The following is a 20712-nucleotide window of genomic DNA, read 5'->3' as shown; positions in this document are numbered from 1 at the left end:
GATTTTTATATACATAGATTGTTCAGTAGTTGTCATCACAAACCAGCATAACCAGACAAACTGTGAATCCTATCAAGAATTTCTTGTTACAGTCAGATACATGCCAAACGGGCAGAATTAAGGTTTACGTGCAAGGCTTTGTGGATTTAATTATTTTATATTGTACCATTTGAAACTTATTTATTGTATTGTGTTAAATTGTTTAATGGTTTTAATTGCTGAGCCTGAATATATTGCACAAGATTTCCCTAGCCTAAAATGATACATTTTAATATATTGGGTTTATGGTTCCCGTCCCCTTGATCTGGTCATGTAAGTGTGATTTATTGTTATAATTGTATTATTTTACTTTATTTAATAATGTGTATTATGTTGTTATGTAATGTTTGTGTTGCTTTTATGACTGTAAACCGCCCTGAGTCCCATCCGGGAGATAGGGCGGTATATAAATAAAGTCGTATTATTATTATTATTATTATTATTATTATTATTATTATTATTATTATTATGTTTTATCTCTTTGTACTGTATAGTGGCACTGAATTATGCCAGATTATGAGCCGCCCTGAGTCCCTTCGGGTGAGAAGGGTGGCATATAAAGGATGGAAATAAGTAAATAAATACATAAATAATATTTCCCATTTTTTACTTCTTACATTAATACATTTTTATTATTACAATGAAGGAATTTCAAGACAATTTTACAACTCTATATACAACATGGCCAATCATATCATGGCGATTCGGTCCCAGACATCCTCATTCGTACTTTCATAATGAATGCACCGTTTATTACAATTTCAAGGCAATTTTGCATCAGTATATTCCCACAACCCCATCTCCATGAGGGAGACATTCCCAGGCTTTGTAATGTTCATTTCTTGTGTTAATGCCTGGCTTATTACAATTAAGGAATTTGAGGACAATCTCATATCCTGACCCTGAACATCAGTGTCATTAGTGACGAACTGGATAAGGGATAACAAGTTGAAATTCAATCCAGACAAGGTCAGTCGGAAGGTTAAAACTTATGTGTCAGCTGCACCCATAACTTGAGACACCAGACTTGGCCATGGTAGTCCATTCCTTAGTCACATCCCATTTGGACTACCACGTGGGACTGCCTTTGAAAACGGTTCGGAACAAGTGAAAAAGATCTTGGAGTCCTCGTGGACAACAAGTTAAACATGAGCCAACAATGTGATGCGGCGGCGAAAAAAGAAGGACTGTTCAGCAGTGGAACTCTCTGCCTCAGAGTGTGGTGGAGGCTCCTTCTTTGGAGGCTTTGAAGCAGAGGCTGGATGGCCATCTGTCGGGGGTGCTTTGAATGAGATTTCCTGCTTCTTGGCTGAATGGGGTTGGACTGGATGGCCCAACAGGTCTCTTCCAACTCTACTATTCTATGATTCTATGGAAGCTTCAATTGGTACAGAGCTCAGCAGCCAGATTACTAACTTGGCTGTTTGGCTGTGCATTTAAGTAATCAGATCTAATTGGCCAAATAGTCATTGTTGAATGTTTTATATTGTGAAATGATATTTTAAATTGTAAGTCGCTCGGAGCACTCTGGTGGAGAGCGACTAATTAAGAAATAAAGTGAAGTGAATCTTCCGGGCTAGATACAAAGTGCTGGTCATTATTTTTAAACAGTTTGGGTTCAAACTACTTGAAGAACTTCATCACGTCTTATAGATCTACTCGGGCACTGCAGTCAACTGAGGAGGCTCTACTCTCAGTCCCACCTCCGTCTCAAGTACAGCTTGTGGGACTGAGAGAGAAAACCTTCTCTGCAATTGCTTTTTTTTTTAATCCCTCCCCCCAAAAAGAGATAAAAATGTCCCCTTCCCTCTTCTCCTTCACAAAACTATTAAAAACCCACTTTAGCATATGCAGAAGAGGAGGACTAGGGAGCAACAATCAATCAATTAATTTTTGAATGGATATTATTGTTGGCCTTGGAGGGTTGGCCAGCATTGCTAGATACAATATATTTACGAATTTGTTATTCATAATGTGCACCTTGCTTATCCACTATTGCAACCTCATTGTTTTTAACTCAATGTTTTAATACCGCGTTGTGTGTGTGTGTGTGTTTCCCCCCCCCCCCCCGGTTATTGTGTATATTTTGTTATTGGTTTTGTTGTTGTTCTTTGATGTTTCGTATGTTATCATTGCTTTGTATTTGATTTTGCTGTAAGCCGCCCCGAGTCCCCGAGTATTATTATTATACAACTGTAATTATAGATCGCTTTGAATGTTAAATTTTAATAATAATAAACTTTTATTCCTACCCTGCCACCACCTCCCCGAAGAGACTCGGGGCAGCTAACAAAATAAAGTGCCGCATACAGACAATGCATAAATCCACAACGATGCCTAGGCTCCATATCTAGGCTGGCGAAAAATTCTGAAAACTGTAGTGCAAAAAAAAAAATGAAAATGAAAATAACAATAAAGCAGCTTTTCCGAAGCAACGGCATTCACTACAAAGATGACCGCAAGAGACCCGCAGCGGGGCTTCATCCCACCCTTCACTGAAGATTATTTCGTCGCACTAACTTCAAAACGATCGGCTTTTCTGGCACTAAAAATGCTTGAGAGCTCAGCTCCAGAGGAATCTGCAGCAAAGAAAGAAAGAAAAGGGAAGAGAGAATGCATTGAGGTACCAGTTGGCCCAATATAGCACCAGTTCTTTTCATTTAACTGGGTCCGACGTCTTGGTGATATCACTGAAATGGGAAGAACTAATGTTAATGTTATCGCTGCATTTTAACTTGTGTTTTACCATTGATTGTGACTTTATTTTATGCCTTTTAATTTTCATTTGCGTGTTTTTCGGTATTTGATATTATTGTATGTTTGTTTTGTATTTGTAAGCTGCCCCGAGTCTCCCCGGGGAGATGGAGGCGGGGTATAAAAATAAAATTATTATTATTATTATTTTATTATGACACAGCAAACAAGATAGATATGCTGGATTTCGTATCACAAAATCACAAGTCAAACACTTCCCAAGTGTCTAGGACTGTGTGATGTATTATTATTATTATTATTATTATTATTATTATTATTATTATTATTTTATTATGACACAGCAAACAAGATAGATATGCTGGATTTCGTATCACAAAATCACAAGTCGAACACTTCCCAAGTGTCTAGGACTGTGTGATGTATTATTATTATTATTATTATTATTATTATTATTATTATTATGACACAGCAAACAAGATAGATATGCTGGATTTCGTTTCACAAAATCACAAGTTGAATACTTCCCAAGCGTTTAGGACTGTGTGATATTATTATTATTATTATTATTATTATTATTATTATTATTATTATTATTATGACACAGCAAACAAGATAGATATGCTGGATTTCGTTTCACAAAATCACAAGTTGAATACTTCCCAAGCGTTTAGGACTGTGTGATGATATTATTATTATTATTATTATTATTATTATTATTGACACAACGACGTTGTATGACACAGCAAACAAGATAGACATGCTGGATTTCGTTTCACAAAACCACAAGTCGAACACTTCCCAAGTGTCTACGACTGTGTGATGTATTTTCGGATGATGCGTGCAGATCCCAGCAGGGTGGTCTTATTATTATTATTATTATTATTATTATTATTATTATTATTATTATTATTATTAACTGGTTCCCAGAACTTGGTGGAGACTTAACGCAATGCAGTGATTTGAATGTCAGGCTCAGATTTTCCTCATCTAAATCCAGGCCAGTTAGTGTGACTTAGTTTACAAGCTTGATGTTGCAAAGCTTAGGATTTTACCTTTGGTTTGTAATTTGTTCCGAAGCCCAAGGAAGTATCTTGTGGCCATCACTATTAACCAGTGTTGCCCGTTCCCACTTTACATTATAAAATCAGGGTTGGGCAAAGCATGACATATTTGGCACGACAATCAGAGCCGTTAGGACCAAACATTCCGAAATAAATAATACAAATTCATTCTACTCACTGGTGTTTCTTTGCAGACTCTGAAGGAGAAATGCTGCAAGAGGATGGTAATCGCCACTTTCATGGTGACGAGAGCAAATCTCATCCCGATACAGTTCCGAGGACCGGCTCCAAAAGGCAGGTAGGTGTAAGGATCCACACTTTCCTTGTTCTCCTTGCTGAACCTGGTTATATTCAGAATGACAAGAGAAAGGGAGAGAGTGTGCTGTAAATATCCCACTTGGCAATTCATCCATGCAGAATAACAACATGGCGCAACATGTGTCAACGGCTGAGTATTGTCTTGCAGTGCGCAAAGGTCAATGTGCAACACAGACTGGACAAGGCGCAGTTGTAGCACACAACATTGTGCCGTGGGAAGCAATTTCAACATCCAGTCCCTGTATAGGGACTGTGGTGCAGGCTGGTGAGCAGCCTGCTGCAATAAATCACTGACCATGAGGTCATGAGTTCGAGGCCAGCCCGTGGCGGGGTGAGCACCCGACAATTAAAAATAAAAAAATAGCCCCTGCTCGTTGTCGACCTAGCAACCCGAAAGATAGTTGCATCTATCAAATAGGAAATAAGGTACCACTTATAAAGTGGGGAGGCAAATTTAACTAATTTACGACGTTGGAATGAGGAAGTGCCGTCACAGTGGATGATGAAGCAGCTGCTCCCCCTTGTGGCCAGAATCGAACATCCCCTCAGGAGAAGGTTAAATTGCCTCTGCGTCTGTCTCTGTCCTATGTGTATATGGGCATTGAATGTTTGCCGTATATGTATATAATGTGATCCGCCCTGAATGCCCTTCAGGGTGAGAAAGAAGGGCGGAATATAAACACTGTAAATAAATAATGATAAAATATATAATGTATATCCAAAGAACATATATCCATCTCTGAAAAATATCTATCTATCTATCTGTCTATCTATTTACCTGCAGGATATATAATTTTACTAAGAAAGAGAGATTACCTCTCAGGTCTAAACTCTTCAGGTTCTGGCCAGTATTCCTGATCCCGGTGGAGATTGTAAGGAGGGATCATGACCACCACGCCTTTGGGGATCGTCACCCCGTTGATTTCAACGTCTTTCTTGCAGACTCTTTCGATCCGCCCGCCGAGAGGATACAGCCGTTGCGTCTCATTCAACACCATGTCGAGATACTCCAGTTGCATGATGGCATCGTATGTGAGTGGGGCCTTTGGGATAATTAATAATAATAATAATAATAATAATAATAATAATAACAATAAAACTTTATTTATACCCCACCACCATCTCCCTGCGGGGACTCAGGGAGGCTTACATGGGGCAGAGGCCCAAACAACGTAAGGACAAAAAAAAGCAACATAATACAAATCACAATATAAAAAAAAGATAAAACAGTAACACAATATATCAATTAAAACAAAAATACAGGATAAAGAATTGCATTTAAAACACATAAATGGTATTTATTTATTATTTATTTATTTACAGTATTTATATTCCGCCCTTCTTTCTCACCCCGAAGGGGACTCAGGGCGGATCACATTACACATATAGGCAAACATTCAATGCCTTTTAACATAGGACAAAGACAAACAAACATAGCTCCGAGTGGGCCTCGAACCTATGACCTCCTGGTCAGTGATTTATTGCAGTTAATTGCACTGGCTTGCTCTCCCATCTGCGCCACAGCCCCGGGCCGTAAAACCGTAATAAATACAGGATAGATTATTAAGAACCCTCTGGGGCTGATTAATTAATGACTGTATCTCCAAAGGCCTGCTGAAACATCCAAGTCTTCAGTTTAATTTAAAGCGGAATATTACCCTATGCAGCATTAACTTTAAAAAATATATATATCTACCCCAAGTCCTTTACTTTTAACTTGGCCCTTTTCCATCACCCATCGTTTTTCCAAAACTAAAGTTACTTAATGGCCCGAAAAGGATCCCCGAATTTATCCTTCAGAAGCCAACCATTCCCTACATACAACCAACACACTCTTACTTTGGGTTGTTGTATGTCTTTCGGGCTGTGTGGCCATGTTCCAGAAGCATTCTCTCCTGACGTTTCGCCCACATCTATGGCAGGCATCCTCAGAGGTTGTGAGGATGCCTGCCATAGATGTGGGCGAAACGTCAGGAGAGAATACTTCTGGAACATGGCCACACAGCCCGAAAGACATACAACAACCCTGTGATCCCGGCCATGAAAGGCTTCGACAACACATCACTCTTACTTTGTTGGGTAGGACAGAATCGATCTCATCTTGAAGCTTCTGCTGAACATCTGGATGAGTGGCCAACATATAGGCCATGTAACCGAGGGAGTTGCTGGTGGGTTCGTACCCCGCGAAAACAAAAATAAAGGCTTGGGCCAGGATTTCGTCGTCGGTCAAGCCTGGGAACAAAAGCAAGAATGTGGAAGTCCAAATTGTGTTACATGCACAGTAGGCGTATTATCTGTGTTTGTGCCGTTCTTGGCATGCAAAGATTGTTCGTTCACACAATAGGCAAATGATCCCTGCTTTGCGGTTTTGTGTACCTAGAAACGCTGCCAAGACACTGCCGTATTCGCCTTATACCATAGCAACAATAGTCGATGCAATCAAAGGGAGAAAGAAAAGGATATAAATACATGAAACACACACCTTGTGTGTTTTTGTTTGCTTTTTGCCCTTTATTTTTAAATCCAGCGGTCTGTCAAAAAAAAAAAAAAAGAAGAGGAAACTTTTCACTACTGTTTTTTTTTCTTTGTGCCGTGGCAGAATGTGTTTGGAGACCACACCAAAGAAAACTTCACAATGGCTTTTGTGTATTCTGTCAACAGGGATCAGAGCTTCTTTTAAAAAGATACTGCTAACTCATGAAAAAGATCCCATATGAAACTGGAGGAACATCGAGTCCTACCAGTATTTTCTTAAGGAGGAATGAGAAATCAAAGTTAAAGGGAGGCCAGAGAAAGAGAAGAATGAAGACAGACAGAAGATACCCGTGAGAAGGAGACAGGAAAGTACATGGCTGGATCCACATACCATTGCGTAAAATGTTGCCTCTTTACGTAATGTCAGAAAAGGGTAGTTATCCTGGTTACACCATCATAAATCATCTAGTCTACCTGTTCCCAGGTGTTTTGGCTTACAACTCCCAGAAATACCAGGCAGTTTACCAGCTGTTAGGATTTCTGGGAGTTGTTAGGCCAAAACATCTGAGGATCCATAGGTTGAGAATGTTGGAGTATGGTTGTATTTGTATGAAATGTAAATCAAGTGTTTACTGCTGATGAGCTAGAGTGTGTATTTTCAGTAATGAAATACTTAAAAGCAGGCTAGTTTTGACTGACAGCCTGTTGTGATTGTTATGACCTATCAGGATTGATTTCCTGCCTTTGAGGGTTGGAACTTCCTCTGGACAGAGGAATGTGTGTGTTATCTTATCTGTGGAGTTCGGCTTGAGCTTTCTCTGAAGATGGACTATGAAAGCTATGCTCTGAAGCCAAGAAATGCAAACTGTAAATAGACATGTAAATAAAGTTAATCAACAGTTGGACTTCGTCTGCTGGAGTTTTGTTTGACCAGTGCTGTTTTCTCAGCATGGGAATACAGTCTGGAGAAGGAGGTGAGGTGAGGATGATGTGTTTTTGGAATCCACTCTGCACCCCATCATCCCCCGACAGAGAACCACTGATCTAGTCCTTGTCTGCTCTGGCCATATGGATTTATTCTTGCCATCGTTGGTTTTGAGGTTTCGGGGAATCAAGGTCTCTTCAATGGTCAAGGCTCACAACTTTTGCCCAGTTGGCTTCTGCCTGGCAAGCAAGCCAACAAAGCTATGCCATCGAGTTTTCCAAGGCAACCAGTTTCCAAGAACCAAGGGTGACCATTAATGTTCCTCAACATGACGGACCATAACTATAGTGCAGTGGATCCCAAACTTTGGACCTCCAGGTATTTTTGGGCTTCAGCCTCCAGAATTCCTGAGAGTTGGCCAAATTGGGTGGGGCTTCTTGGAGTAGAAGTCCCAAACACATGGAAGTCAAAGGTCAGGAAGGATGGCTATATCTTGTAAATTGCCTAGAGCATCTTGGATGGAGGGCGATTAATAAGTAATTAATTGATGATGATGATGATGATGATGATGATGATGATGATGATATAGTGTATAGACTTCTAGTGTAGGGTGGGACTTGGCCTGGACAGTTACAATGACAAGCCATCTCTGCCCATGAAGTGAAAAAATAAATACAATTACATTCATATCCAGAACGCATTGGGAATGTTTTCTGAACCTCCCCGCTTCCCAGAAGCTCAATTCAATTTTTTAGAGACAATCTCAACAGTGCCCAAGGTTACCTTTATATGTATGATCAATCCCATTGCTTTGGTGGTGGCCGTTGGAAGTCTGGGAGTCAATCATCAGCTGCAAGAAGTCCACTCGACCCTGGATTGAAATGAAGGGAAACCGTGGAAGGAGGGAGAACGTGGAGGGAAAATCCAGTTTAGGCCCCAACTAAATTATAAATGGAAGATAAGCATTTTTTTGTTTTTGAAGACTAGGTGTTCTGAAGCAATAGTCCCTATTCTAGGATGTATCAAATTCCAGACAGGATGCTTGCTCATAAAGAGTTCAGAGCACACCTCCATCTCGTTTCCATATTGATAAAAAATTTAAATGTGTTTTTTATTTACAGAAGTCGTTCTCGGGCTCAGTCAGATCCTACAAAAGTTAACTTTATTTATTTATTTTATTTATTTACAGTATTTATATTCTGCCCTTCTCACCCCGAAAGGGACTCAGGGCGGATTACAATGAACACATATATGGCAAACATTCAATGCCAACAGACAAACAACATACAGTTTAGACAGACACAGAGGCATTTAACATTTTTTCAGCTTCACGATTCCGGCCACAGGGGGAGCTGTTGCTGCACCATCCACTAGTGGCTGTACTTCCTCATTCCTTTCCTCGTGTTTTGCTGGCAGTTTTATGGTGTTGTAAATTAGTTAAATTAGCCTCCTGCATAAAGCGTACCTAAATTTCCCTACTTGACAGATGCAACTGTCTTTCGGGGCTGCATAGGTCAACAGCAAGCCGGGCTATTTAATGGTCGGGGGCTTAACCAAACCTGGGCTTTGAACTCATGACCTCTCGGTCAGTAGTGATTTATTGCAGCTGGTTACTAGCCAGCTGCGCCACAGCCCGGCCCCACAAAGCCCGGCTTTGTGGGCTTCAGCTCCTTGATTCTTCTGAGCAAGATGGTCACTGCCATGGTAGAACTTTATCAACTTGTGGAACATGCGCAAGTGTTAACATAAGTTGGCACAAGCAACAGCCTGGCAAAAAACAAAGGGATGTTTGGTGTTGGGTGTCATCCTGGACTCCACAAGTTTCCAGTCCCCAACAGCAGGCAACTGTCCTTGGAAAAGACACTTTTCATGCCCAAGCTGTTCACTTCAAACAGTGCTTACCTCTTTGGTCTCCCCCGCTCGCCCTGCCTTCATTTTGGCGAATGACCTTGTGAAGAAGTCTACGGCTTCTGCGGAGAAGATTTGGATGTTCAGCGCCTCAAACACGGTTCGGAGAATTGGGAAAGTAACTGCAAAGAAGAGAAACGCCCAGGGAAAAGGAAGACATGTCTCTAGAGCTCAACACTTTTTCGGGAATTCCAAAAAGAAGGTAATACTGTATATACTCGAGTATAAGCCTAGTTTTCCAGCCCTTTATTTAAGACGGAAAAAGCCCCCCTCGGCTTATACTCGGTTGGCTTATATTTGGGTCAGCTTATACTCACGAATATATGGTACACTTATTCTTCTTCTCTATTATTATTGGTATTATTACATTTATTATTTTTCTCTATTATTGTTGCTACTATTACATTTATTTTACTCTATTTTTATTATTATTAATACATTTATTATTTCACTCTGATCTTATTATTATTACGTTTATTATTCTACTCTGTTTATTATTACATGTATTATTTTCCTGTATTATTATTATTATTATTATTATTATTATTATTATTATTATTATTATTATATTATGACACAGCAAACAAGATAGACATGCTGGATTTCATATCACAAAATCACAAGTCGAACACTTCCCAAGTGTCTAGGACTGTGTGATGTATTTTCGGATGATGCACCCAGATCCCAGCAGGGTGGCCTTTTGCAGTTGGCAGATCGTGATTTTGTCAATGTCTATTGTTACCAAATGCCGGCTGAGATCTTTTGGCATGGCACGCAATGCGCATATTATTATTATTATTATTATTATTATTATTATTATTATTATTATTATTATTATTACATGTATTATTTTACTGTATTATTATTAAAAGGATATACAAGCACATTTACATTGAAGAAGATGAGAATAATGATTTGATCAGTTAGACAGGCTTATCTTAAATTAAAGCTTGATGTAAATATTCAAAAACATTTAACCTACTGATGCCTCAATTGATGTAATTTTATTGGTATCTATTTTTATTTCTGAAATTTACCACCCTCGGCTTATACTTGAGTCAATGTTTTCCCAGTTTTTTTGTGGTAAAATTAGATGCCTCAACTTATATTCGGGTCGGCTTAAATTCAAGTATATATGATAATTAGAAAGCCAGAAGCGGACTTACACAACAGAATGATACGAGGATCAAAAGAGCGAAACTTGGTGAGTTTTTGGATCTCTTTGACAAAAGGGTCCTTGGGATTATTCATGGAGTCGATGTTCACCCCGAAGGAGGTACTGGTGACCACATCCATGGCGTAGGCACCAAAGACACTGTGGGAGAGAAAGTCAATGATATAATAATTCTACAAGAGACAAGGTTAACAAAGCTCAAGGAGCAAGTGCCTTGTGGAATTGTATTTTGACAAGGTCTTTAGCCTTCTATGCTCAAATGTGTTGGCATCTCACAAAATTAAAATTCTCACAACGTTATAACATTGAGCAATGGACATTTAAGTGGTGCCAAACTGGATTCATTCTACAGTGTAGATGTGCCCTGTGTACAAAGCATGTTATCAAGATGAACCTTCAATCTGTAGGCAAGAGAGCAAGACATTACACGTGATAATGAGACAGTCCAGGGAAGGCACTATCTATCTTCCACTGTCAGCTATTACCGTATATACTCGAGTATAAGCCGACCCGAATATAAGCCGAGGCACCTAATTTTTACCACAAAAACTGGGGAAACTTACTGACTCGAGTATAAGACGAGGGTGGGAAATGCAGCAGCTATTAGTAAATTTCAAAAATAAAAAATTAATAATAAATTAATACAATTACATTATTTCTTAATTTGTAAAATCATAACCTAATTTGATGTTTAATAGGTTTCTTCTTAATCTCTCCTTATTATCCAACATATTCGCTTATCCAACATTCCGCCGGCCCGCTTATGTTGGATAAGTGAGACTCTACTGTATATAAACCTGTAATTTAAGATAATAATAAGACTTTAATAAGATGAGACTGTCCAACTCTGATTACCTATCTACTCGAGTATAAGCTGACCCAGATATAAGCTGGCCAGGACCCTCACTCGAATATAAGCCGAGGGGAGCTTTTTCAGCCCTGAAAAAGGGCTGAAAAACTAGGCTTATACTCGAGGATATACAGTAAGTATAGTTGTGATTCTCCATTTCTGGCACAAAGCATGTGTCGTATCACCACGTTATGTACATCCCTTTTATAACCTTGTGGGTAACATCTTGTTTACACTGGGCCTATATTGTTTTGGCTTTCCAGCTATTCCCCTACCAAAATTGTGCATTTAGTCTTAAGGCTATTGCTCATCCAGAATGGGTAAAAATTTACTCCGGTCTGAACGCTGATCTCCCCCAAAGCCCAAGTGACTTACTCCTTCACAACCAGAGGCTCGTCCATATCCACTTTCTTCTGAACATTTCGCATCAAAGCCTCCCCGTAGTGCTTTATAATGGGGAACATCTGAAATACAAATCGACAGGTGCACCTTTCAGCATCTGCAGATGGTTTCCCTCCTTACCTGCAAATGAGTTCCAACAAGCCTGCGGGAGACGGATAAATCATCATCAACACCAAGGTGGGGTGTGTTTGTGTCTGGTGCATCTTTGTTTTCATTTTCAGCATCTTATTTTTTTTTGCTAAAAATGCTCTCCATCAGGAAATGTCTGGACCAAAACCATCTGGTTTGTGTAATTTGGATCAGAGTGATTATATTTCCCATTCCAATGATCTTAGACCATCCCCATGTCTAACAACCACAATGCCCATCCACATATGGTACCTATGCATTTATTAATATAACATCCCAAATGGCAACCTGATGTCCCATCATGACACTTCCCATCATCATTTTGGCCAATAAATGGCCCATTTTTTTCAATGCTTTTGGGATAGGATGCCCGCTGTGGTCAACCCTTTACACAGAACGGCTTTGGACTTCCTTGAGTCCCAATTAAGCATTTAAACAAAGAGGATGAGCAAGTTTTTATAGCAGCTACTTAGCTAATTTAGGACTTTATCACATTGCAATATACTGGATTTATGACACTCTTTGAATGCAATTCCAAATGGGACCTATCACATGATGTTTGTCTCAGTCCGTCAGTGATCTGTTGGAATCCATGTGCAAAACATTGCGGAAATGTTGTAATTGCACACGGGATTTTAATCATGTTTTTTTAAAGATTTACTACGATGTGATGAGCCAAAGAGCAGTATTGTTGGGAGCCTATCGAAAATATAGTCCCCATGACCCTGAATCCAAAGATGGGCCAGCTTTATTAAATACATCATTTGTTACTCATTCTGTAAAAAGTTACAAAAGCAGGATGGATTTTCAGGAATGAATTTGTCCCAGTTAATTGACATAGCCAGCAAAGTATTCATACATAGGGACAAAACAAAAACTAACTGACAACATGGCAAAAGGATGGCCACGTTTTTCAATTTGTTTAGACAAGTAAGCTACTGGTCTTTGCCATGTCCCTAATAGTATTTTCAAATCGTAAGCATTATAATAATTGGGTATGATGGGGAGAGTATGCACCCCGTCCCAATACAGTATGCCTCCAGTCCTAAAAAAATACAGACTTCATACTGATATAAATATCCCAATGTGATAAGGTCCTTAACCAAGGACGTAATATTTACTGGACTGAAACTTCCTCAAATACCGCCTTAGATACAACTGACATTTCAGTCCTCTCCTGTCCACAGTCTCCAATGCATTAGAAGAAGGATTCCTTTTGCAATCCCTTCTCATAGAGGAGATTGTTAATGTGGGATTTGTGTATTGATAGTGTTTAAATGCAATTTGTGCCGTGCTTGTATTGCAACTGATTGCATCATCCAGAATGTACCATAATGTGGAAAGAGTTAATTGCCAAGAAGCTAGGATGACCTTGATGTGTGGCTGGAACTAGGGAGTATCCAGACACAAGTGTCTGTGAATAATGATTGCATCAGTTCAGTTGAGTTCTGTCTGCCTAGAGTTTGAGTCAAGTTCTGTTGGAGAACAGAGCAGTCCTGTGTTCGTCTGTCGTTTGTGTTTGTGTTATTATTGCTACATACAGTGAAACTTTGTAAATAGTTTTACCAATGTCTCTGAGTGTCTCTTCGTTCTGCGTTCCACTGATTCCATCCAACTACTGCTGCGCTGCAAATACTCTGACATTTCTTTGAGCCCTGCCTCGCCTTTCGTTCCGAAAACAGACCCACGAGGCAACACAATGCCATATAATGCAATAAAACGACAACCAAACCAACGGTGTTACGAAATGCAGCAATATCCTGAATGTATGCAAGGATTCTTATATATGACAATCATCATAACAAATGAACTCCAAAGTCCACTTTAAGAAGGTTGGTTAGAAAAAATACTAGAAATAAAAATACCACATAAACCGGAATTATTTTTACTAGGCATATATGAGCTATAAATGGATAAAAATAAAGACAAATTACTCTACCTCCTAATAACAGCGGCAAGAATTTGCTATGCCAAATTTTGGAAGAAAAAGGAGATACCGGACGAGAAAGAATGGTTAAATAAAATCCAAGATATAAGAAATATGGACAGACTTACCTTCATATGTGTGTGTGTGTGTGTGTGTGTGTGTCTTCATTCTGCGTTCCTCTGCTTCCATCCAACTACTGCTGCGCTGCAAATACTCTGACAGAAATCACTTGTGGAAATGTCAGTCTGCTCTTTTCCAATCGACAAAGAAACAGATCTCTGTCACTTGCAGCAGCTGCTGCCTGAAACGGCAGGACTGCAGAGCTTTTATGATCCTTATGCATTGCTTACTCTTCTGCCATGATCATGACTATGTAGTGATTGTTAATAAGAACTATAGGATATACATTTGTAACTATGGATATGAATCTTTTCCTTGCCTCCTTTAGCTTCCCGCTGGTGAAGGTTGGGGAAAGCACGGTCCGCACCCTCTTCCAGTGTTCGTCTTCCGCCAAGGAAATCGCCGACTTCAAGACCCCAGTTGCACCAAAATTCTAGAAGTGACAAAGGAAGGTGAAGTTGTTCGCTCCTTTACAAACCCCAATTTCACTCAAAAAGATCCTTGGCTCCAAGCTCCGTCCATAATATGTACTAATGTAAAAAAATTCGGATGCTTACCCGTCGGTTGGTGAAGGTGGTGTAACATTCCTTCACGAGCACTGTTTTAATAATAGCAGGATCCAGGATAGCCATTACAGGTTGCCGGCCATCATAAATCCTGAATTAAGAAGAAGTGTGTGAAAATTCAGTTGACGGTGTGTTTTGAAGTACACTTTCTTGTATCCACATCTCAAACAATATGCTCTTGAGAGACATTTTCTAGGTCCTAAAATGCAATTCTGTGGTGTGCTGGACGTTGACTATGGACTTGCACTGGAGGACTTAGAAGAGTGTGAGTATTTTCTAGATCTTCCAGTCAAATCCTGTGCTATTCTTGGGCCGAAAGTCCTTCATTTTAATAGGATTCAGTATTGGGTTGCTGTGAGTTTTCTGCATTGTCTGGCCATGTTCCAGAAGCATTCTCTCCTGACGTTTCTCCCACATCTATGGCAGGAATCCCCAGAGGTTGTGAGATCTGTTGGAAACTAGGCAAGTGTGGCTGATATATCTTTGGAATAAAAGAACTCTTATCTGTTGGAGGCAAGTGTGGATGTTGCAATTGGCCGGCTTGATTAGCATTGAATAGCCATGCAGCTTCAAAGCCTGGCTGCTTCCTGCCTGGGGGGATCCTGTGTTGGGTGGGGTTTATATCCCTGTGGAATGATGCCCAGGGTGGGAGAAAGAACGAACTCTTGTCTGCTTGAGACAAGTGTGAATGTAGCAATTGGCCAGCCTGATTAGCATTGAATAGCTGTGCAGCTTCAAAGCCTGGCTGCTTCCTGCCTGGGGGGATCCTGTGTTGGGTGGGGTTTATATCCCTGTGGAATGATGCCCAGGGTGGGAGAAAGAACGAACTCTTGTCTGCTTGAGACAAGTGTGAATGTAGCAATTGGCCAGCTTGATTAGCATTGAATAGCCTTGCAGCTTCAAAGCCTGGCTGCTTCCTGCCTGGGGGAATCCTGTGTTGGGTGGGGTTTATATACCTGTGGAATGATGTCCAGGGTGGGAGAAAGAACGAACTTCATTTTAATAGGATTCACTATTGGGTTGCTGTGAGTTTTCCGCGTTGTCTGGCCATGTTCCAGAAGCATTCTCTCCTGACGTTTCTCCCACATCTATGGCAGACATCCCCAGAGGTTGTGAGATCTGTTGGAAACTAAGCAAGTGGGGTTTATATATCTGTGGAATAATGTCCAGGGTGGGAGAAAGAACGAACTCTTGTCTGCTTGAGGCAAGTGTGAAGGTAGCAATTGGCCAGCTTGATTAGCACTGAATAGCCTTGCAGCTTCAAAGCCTGGCTGCTTCCTGCCTGGGGAGATCCTTTGTTGGGAGGTGTTAGCATGCCCTGATTGTTTCCTGAGCGTAATTGGGGATGGTGGGAACTAGAATCCGAAACCTTTAGTAAGTATAGCTCTGAGAAGTCTGACTTACACAGATGGAGTTTTGCACTAAGCTCGAATGCTAACTACCAGCCAACCACACTCTCCTGTTGTGTGAATCAGCAGAGAAATGCAGTGACATAAAAGTCAGAGGGAGAGAGAGAGAGAAATGGAGAGAGGATTACAGAGGTTTATACGGTAAGCAATAGAATATCGGGACCGCCAGTGGTAAACATGGATAGCTCGCTGGAGCCTTTAGCAGAGATTCCACCAAACTGATCCAATTACAGATTACGGGCTTTTTTTGAGGGACGGGGAGAGAACGCGTCCTCCTTGCGCTTAGTTTATGGCCACGATAGGACGGTGGCTGCCCTGAGAAATACAAGCGTGTAATAAAAGATCACTTACCCCCAGATTCGCCCATATTTCTGGAAGCACCAGCTATCAAACTTCACAAAACCCTAAGGGGAAAAACATTTAAGACCATTAATCGCCTTGGCGGATCCGATGGAGCTGGACGCTTTGGGAACGTTCACCAAGGGAAGGCTCAGGTTCTTCCAGGACTTACTTTGCGGTACTGAAGGAGAGTTCCCAAGAAAGGCCAGGGCCTGGGACCCGGGATGCCTAGTTTGCCAAACACACCGAATGGCCAGATCCCGTATCTGAGAGAAAGAGAGATTGAGAGAAGATTAGGCTTTATCTCCCTATACGACGCCTTCAAGCTTTAAGAGCTGCAAGCGAATGTTTTCTCTTCGGGTGTGTCTACATTATAGAATGTATTTATTTTATTTACAGTACAGTAGAGTCTCACTTATAAACGGGCGGGCAGAACATTGGAGAAGCGAAAATCTTGGATAATAAGGACGGATTAAGAAAAAAGCCCATTAAACATAAAATTACATTATGATTTTACAAATTAAGCACCAAAACATCATGTTTTACAAGAAATGGACAGAATAATAATAATAATAATAATAATAATAATAATAATAATAACAACAACAACAACAACAACAACAACAACAACAACAACAACAGGAGGCCTGATCCTTGCAGCCCAGGAGCAAGCCATTAGAACAAATGCAATTAAGGCCAAGATCGAAAAATCAGCTGATGACCCAAAATGCAGACTGTGCAAGGAAACCGACGAAACCATTGATCATATCCTCAGCTGCTGTAAGAAAATCGCACAGACTGACTACAAACAGAGGCACAACTATGTGGCCCAAATGATTCATTGGAACTTATGCCTCAAGTCCCACCTCCCAGCAGCAAAGAACTGGTGGGATCACAAACCTGCAAAAGTATTGGAAAATGAGCATGCAAAGATACTGTGGGACTTCCGAATCCAGACTGACAAAGTTCTGGAACACAACACACCAGACATCACAGTTGTGGAAAAGAAAAAGGTTTGGATCATTGATGTTGCCATCCCAGGTGACAGTCGCATTGACGAAAAACAACAGGAAAAACTCAGCCGCTCTCAGGACCTCAAGATTGAACTTCAAAGACTCTGGCAGAAACCAGTGCAGGTGGTCCCGGTGGTGATGGGCACACTGGGTGCCGTGCCAAAACATCTCAGCCGGCATTTGGAAACAATAGACATTGACAAAATCACGATCTGCCAACTGCAAAAGGCCACCCGACTGGGATCTGCACGCATCATCCGAAAATACATCACACAGTCCTAGACACTTGGGAAGTGTTCGACTTGTGATTTTGTGATATGAAATCCAGCATATCTATCTTGTTTGCTGTGTCATAATAAAATAATAATAATAATAATAATTTTATTTTTGTACCCCACCACCATCTCCCCAGAGGGACTTGGGGCGGCTCACAGATATAAAACAAGCATACAGTGATATCAAATGCAAATATCGAATACAAAAACACACAAATAAATTTCAAAGGCATAAAAAAAATATCACAATCATTGTAAAACACATGAAAAACACAGCAATAAAAACATAAAATGAGCTGGGCAAAGTGCACTGAGTGAAACTTGTAAACAAGAAGAAAGTTAAGTCACAACAAGAAAAAGAAGTTCAATACACGGTAATGTCATGTAGTAATTACTGTATTTAGGAATTTAGCACCAAAACATTGCAATATTTACTACAAAAACAATGACTACTAAAAGGCAGACAGCGTTGGATAATACAAAACCTTGGATAAGTGAAGCTTGGATAAGTGAGACTCTATTGTATTTATATTCCGCCCTTCTTTCTCACCCCGAAAGGTACTCAGAGCGAATCACAATGTACATATACACGGTAAACATTCAATGATATTAGACATACGACATATATAGACAGACACAGAGGCAATTTAACATTTTCCAGCTTCCGGCTTCATGAGGTTATGCTCAATTCTGGCCACAGGGGGAGCTGTTGCTTCACCATCCACTGTGACACCGAGTCCTTGATGCCACTTTGTCAAGGTTCAGTGCTATGGGATGCTGGGATGTGTAGCTTGGTGAGGACCTTATGAAACTACAACTCCCATTATTCCATAGCATTGAGGCATCACAATTAAAGTGCGGGTGAAAAGTTGCCTTGATCCCACGGACAGAAAGATGGGATACAAATCCGACGGATAAAGAAATTAAATCGATAATACTACCAGTATGTAGGGCTCTATCCATCAATTAGCAACAATTATAATGGGAGTAATTATCGTGATTAGTTATGGCAATTAATAACAATACAACTAATTTAATTACGCTTTGCATTAAATTAAGTGAGGAAGCCGCAATGCTGAAAGCAGGTCTCATTTTGCTAAGGGAAAAGAGATGGATCTCTTTCGCTTTGCATATTTGTTTATTGACTGATTTATAGTTTCCTCGTCCTCATATGGAAACTCAGATAATCCAGTTTAAAGCACATAATCTGGGATCAGATCCTAGGATATAGGGCAGTGTGGAAGGAGCCTAAGGCCCCTTCCACACAGCTGTATAAAATCCACATTGAACTGGATTATATGGTAGTGTGGACTCAGATAATCCAGTTCAAAGCAGATATTGTGGATTATCTACCTTGATATTCTGGGTTATACGGCCTTAAGATGCTCCATATTTTTAGAGAAGTTTCTATGGGGAGAAAGAGTCTCACTTATCCAACACTCGCTTATCCAACGTTCTGGATTATCCAACACATTTTTGGAGTCAATGTTTTCAATACATCATGATATTTTGGTGCTAAATTCATAAATACAGTAATTACTACATAGCATTACTGCGTATTGAACTACTTTTTCTGTCAAATTTGTTGTATAACATGATGTTTTGGTGCTTAATTTGTGAAATCATAACCTAATGAGCTTTTCCTTAATCTCTCCTTGTTATCCAACATATTCCCTTATCCAACATTCAGCCGGCCCGTTTAGCTTGGATAAGTGAGACTCTACTGCAGTAGCAACAATAATAGAGAAAAATAATAAATGTAATAATACCAATAATAATAGAGAAAATAATAAATGTAATAGTAGCAACAATAATAGAGAAAAATCATAAATGTAATAATACCAATAATAATAGAGAAAAATAATAAATGTAATAATACCAATAATAATAGAGAAAAATCATAAATGTAATAATACCAATAATAATAGAGAAAAATCATAAATGTAATAGTAGCAACAATAATAGAGAAAAATAATAAATGTAATAATACTAATAATAATAGAGAAAAATAATACATGTAATAATACCAATAATAATAGAGAAAAATCATAAATGTAATAATACCAATAATAATAGAGAAAAATCATAAATGTAATAATACCAATAATAATAAAGAAAAATAATAAATGTAATAGTAGCAACAATAATAGAGAAAAATAATAAATGTAATAATACTAATAATAATAGAGAAAAATAATACATGTAATAATACCAATAATAATAGAGAAAAATCATAAATGTAATAATACCAATAATAATAGAGAAAAATAATAAATGTACCATATATTCTCGAGTATAAGCTGACCCAAATATAAGCCAACCAGGACCCTCACCCGAGTATAAGCCGAGGGGGGCTTTTTCACTCTTAAAAAAAGGGCTGAAAAACTAGGCTTATACTCGAGTATATACAGTAACTTTCCAAGCTCTGTCTAAAACACAGGAAGATTCAGCACAAGGCAATTGCACAAATATTGCTGAAAAGAGAGAGCTCTGCCCCGTTCATGTGTCTCACCATCTGCAATTGGATCCACAGTCAAAACCTTCCCAAATGATGTGTGGAAACCTCCCTTTGATACGAAGAATTTGCTCATGGCATACATACAGCAAGAGAAGTCCCAGCAAGACGACCAGAAATGACCACGTCTCGATGGAGAAGCTTGGGAGGAGCTCCATGGTGGCTTCACCTGTTGAGAGTTCTTGCTCTTCTTTTGATCGGAGTTGCGATCCTGCCGGGTTTATATATCCTCTCCTCACTTGGAGCAAAGGGCAGAAGTTTCACAACGTCTCCTGCAATCTTGTGCCCTGCACTGGGAGGCTGGATTTCACCCGGTTGCTTGGCATTGTTTTGATTTGTTTAACAAGAGAGAGGTGGAGTTAGGCTTCTGCCTCAGAAACCCGAGTCAGCTGAGAAAGTTGCATCACGTTGTATTACTCTACTAGTGAGAAAGAAGTCGTCTCCAAATTCCATCTAGAAAACAAAGTCAACCCAAGGAGGTTTGATCAACATTGTTTCCCTACTTGTGAATGGCACACAACACAAAATAAAAAGTTGGGTTTTGTATTGTAC

At 39.7% G+C, this 20712-nt stretch overlaps 1 protein-coding gene across 1 annotated transcript; it reads right to left on the bottom strand.

Moving 5' to 3' along the window:
* Nucleotides 1-629: 629 nt before the first annotated feature.
* Nucleotides 630-20457, bottom strand: LOC100555955 (cytochrome P450 3A9). Its single transcript, XM_003228163.4, has 13 exons — nt 20248-20457; nt 16530-16623; nt 16370-16422; nt 14601-14700; nt 14363-14476; nt 11841-11929; nt 10608-10756; nt 9436-9563; nt 8317-8404; nt 6205-6365; nt 4950-5176; nt 3994-4156; nt 630-2618 (listed from the first exon to the last, which is right to left on the bottom strand). The coding sequence occupies exons 1-13, from the start codon at nt 20316-20318 to the stop codon at nt 2532-2534; spliced, it is 1524 nt and encodes a 507-aa protein (XP_003228211.1). The 5' UTR covers nt 20319-20457; the 3' UTR covers nt 630-2531.
* Between the last annotated feature and the right edge of the window lie 255 nt (nt 20458-20712).

This window comes from Anolis carolinensis, unplaced genomic scaffold (assembly GCF_035594765.1).
Source record: "Anolis carolinensis isolate JA03-04 unplaced genomic scaffold, rAnoCar3.1.pri scaffold_13, whole genome shotgun sequence".
Lineage (NCBI taxonomy): Eukaryota > Metazoa > Chordata > Lepidosauria > Squamata > Dactyloidae > Anolis > Anolis carolinensis.
The sequence above is the reverse complement of the archived record's forward strand: the minus strand, read 5'-3'. Positions and strand labels throughout refer to the sequence as shown.

Bases quoted from the DNA above. Each gene is read 5' to 3' on its own strand.
- LOC100555955 (XM_003228163.4), bottom strand. From the start codon at position 20,318: ATGGAGCTCCTCCCAAGCTTCTCCATCGAGACGTGGTCATTTCTGGTC. The intron at 16,624-20,247 runs GTATGTATGCCA...TCTTTCTCTCAG, and splicing joins TTGCTGGGACTTCTCTTGCT to ATACGGGATCTGGCCATTCG. The intron at 6,366-8,316 runs GTAACCTTGGGC...TTTTGTTCCCAG, and splicing joins GATTGATCATACATATAAAG to GCTTGACCGACGACGAAATC.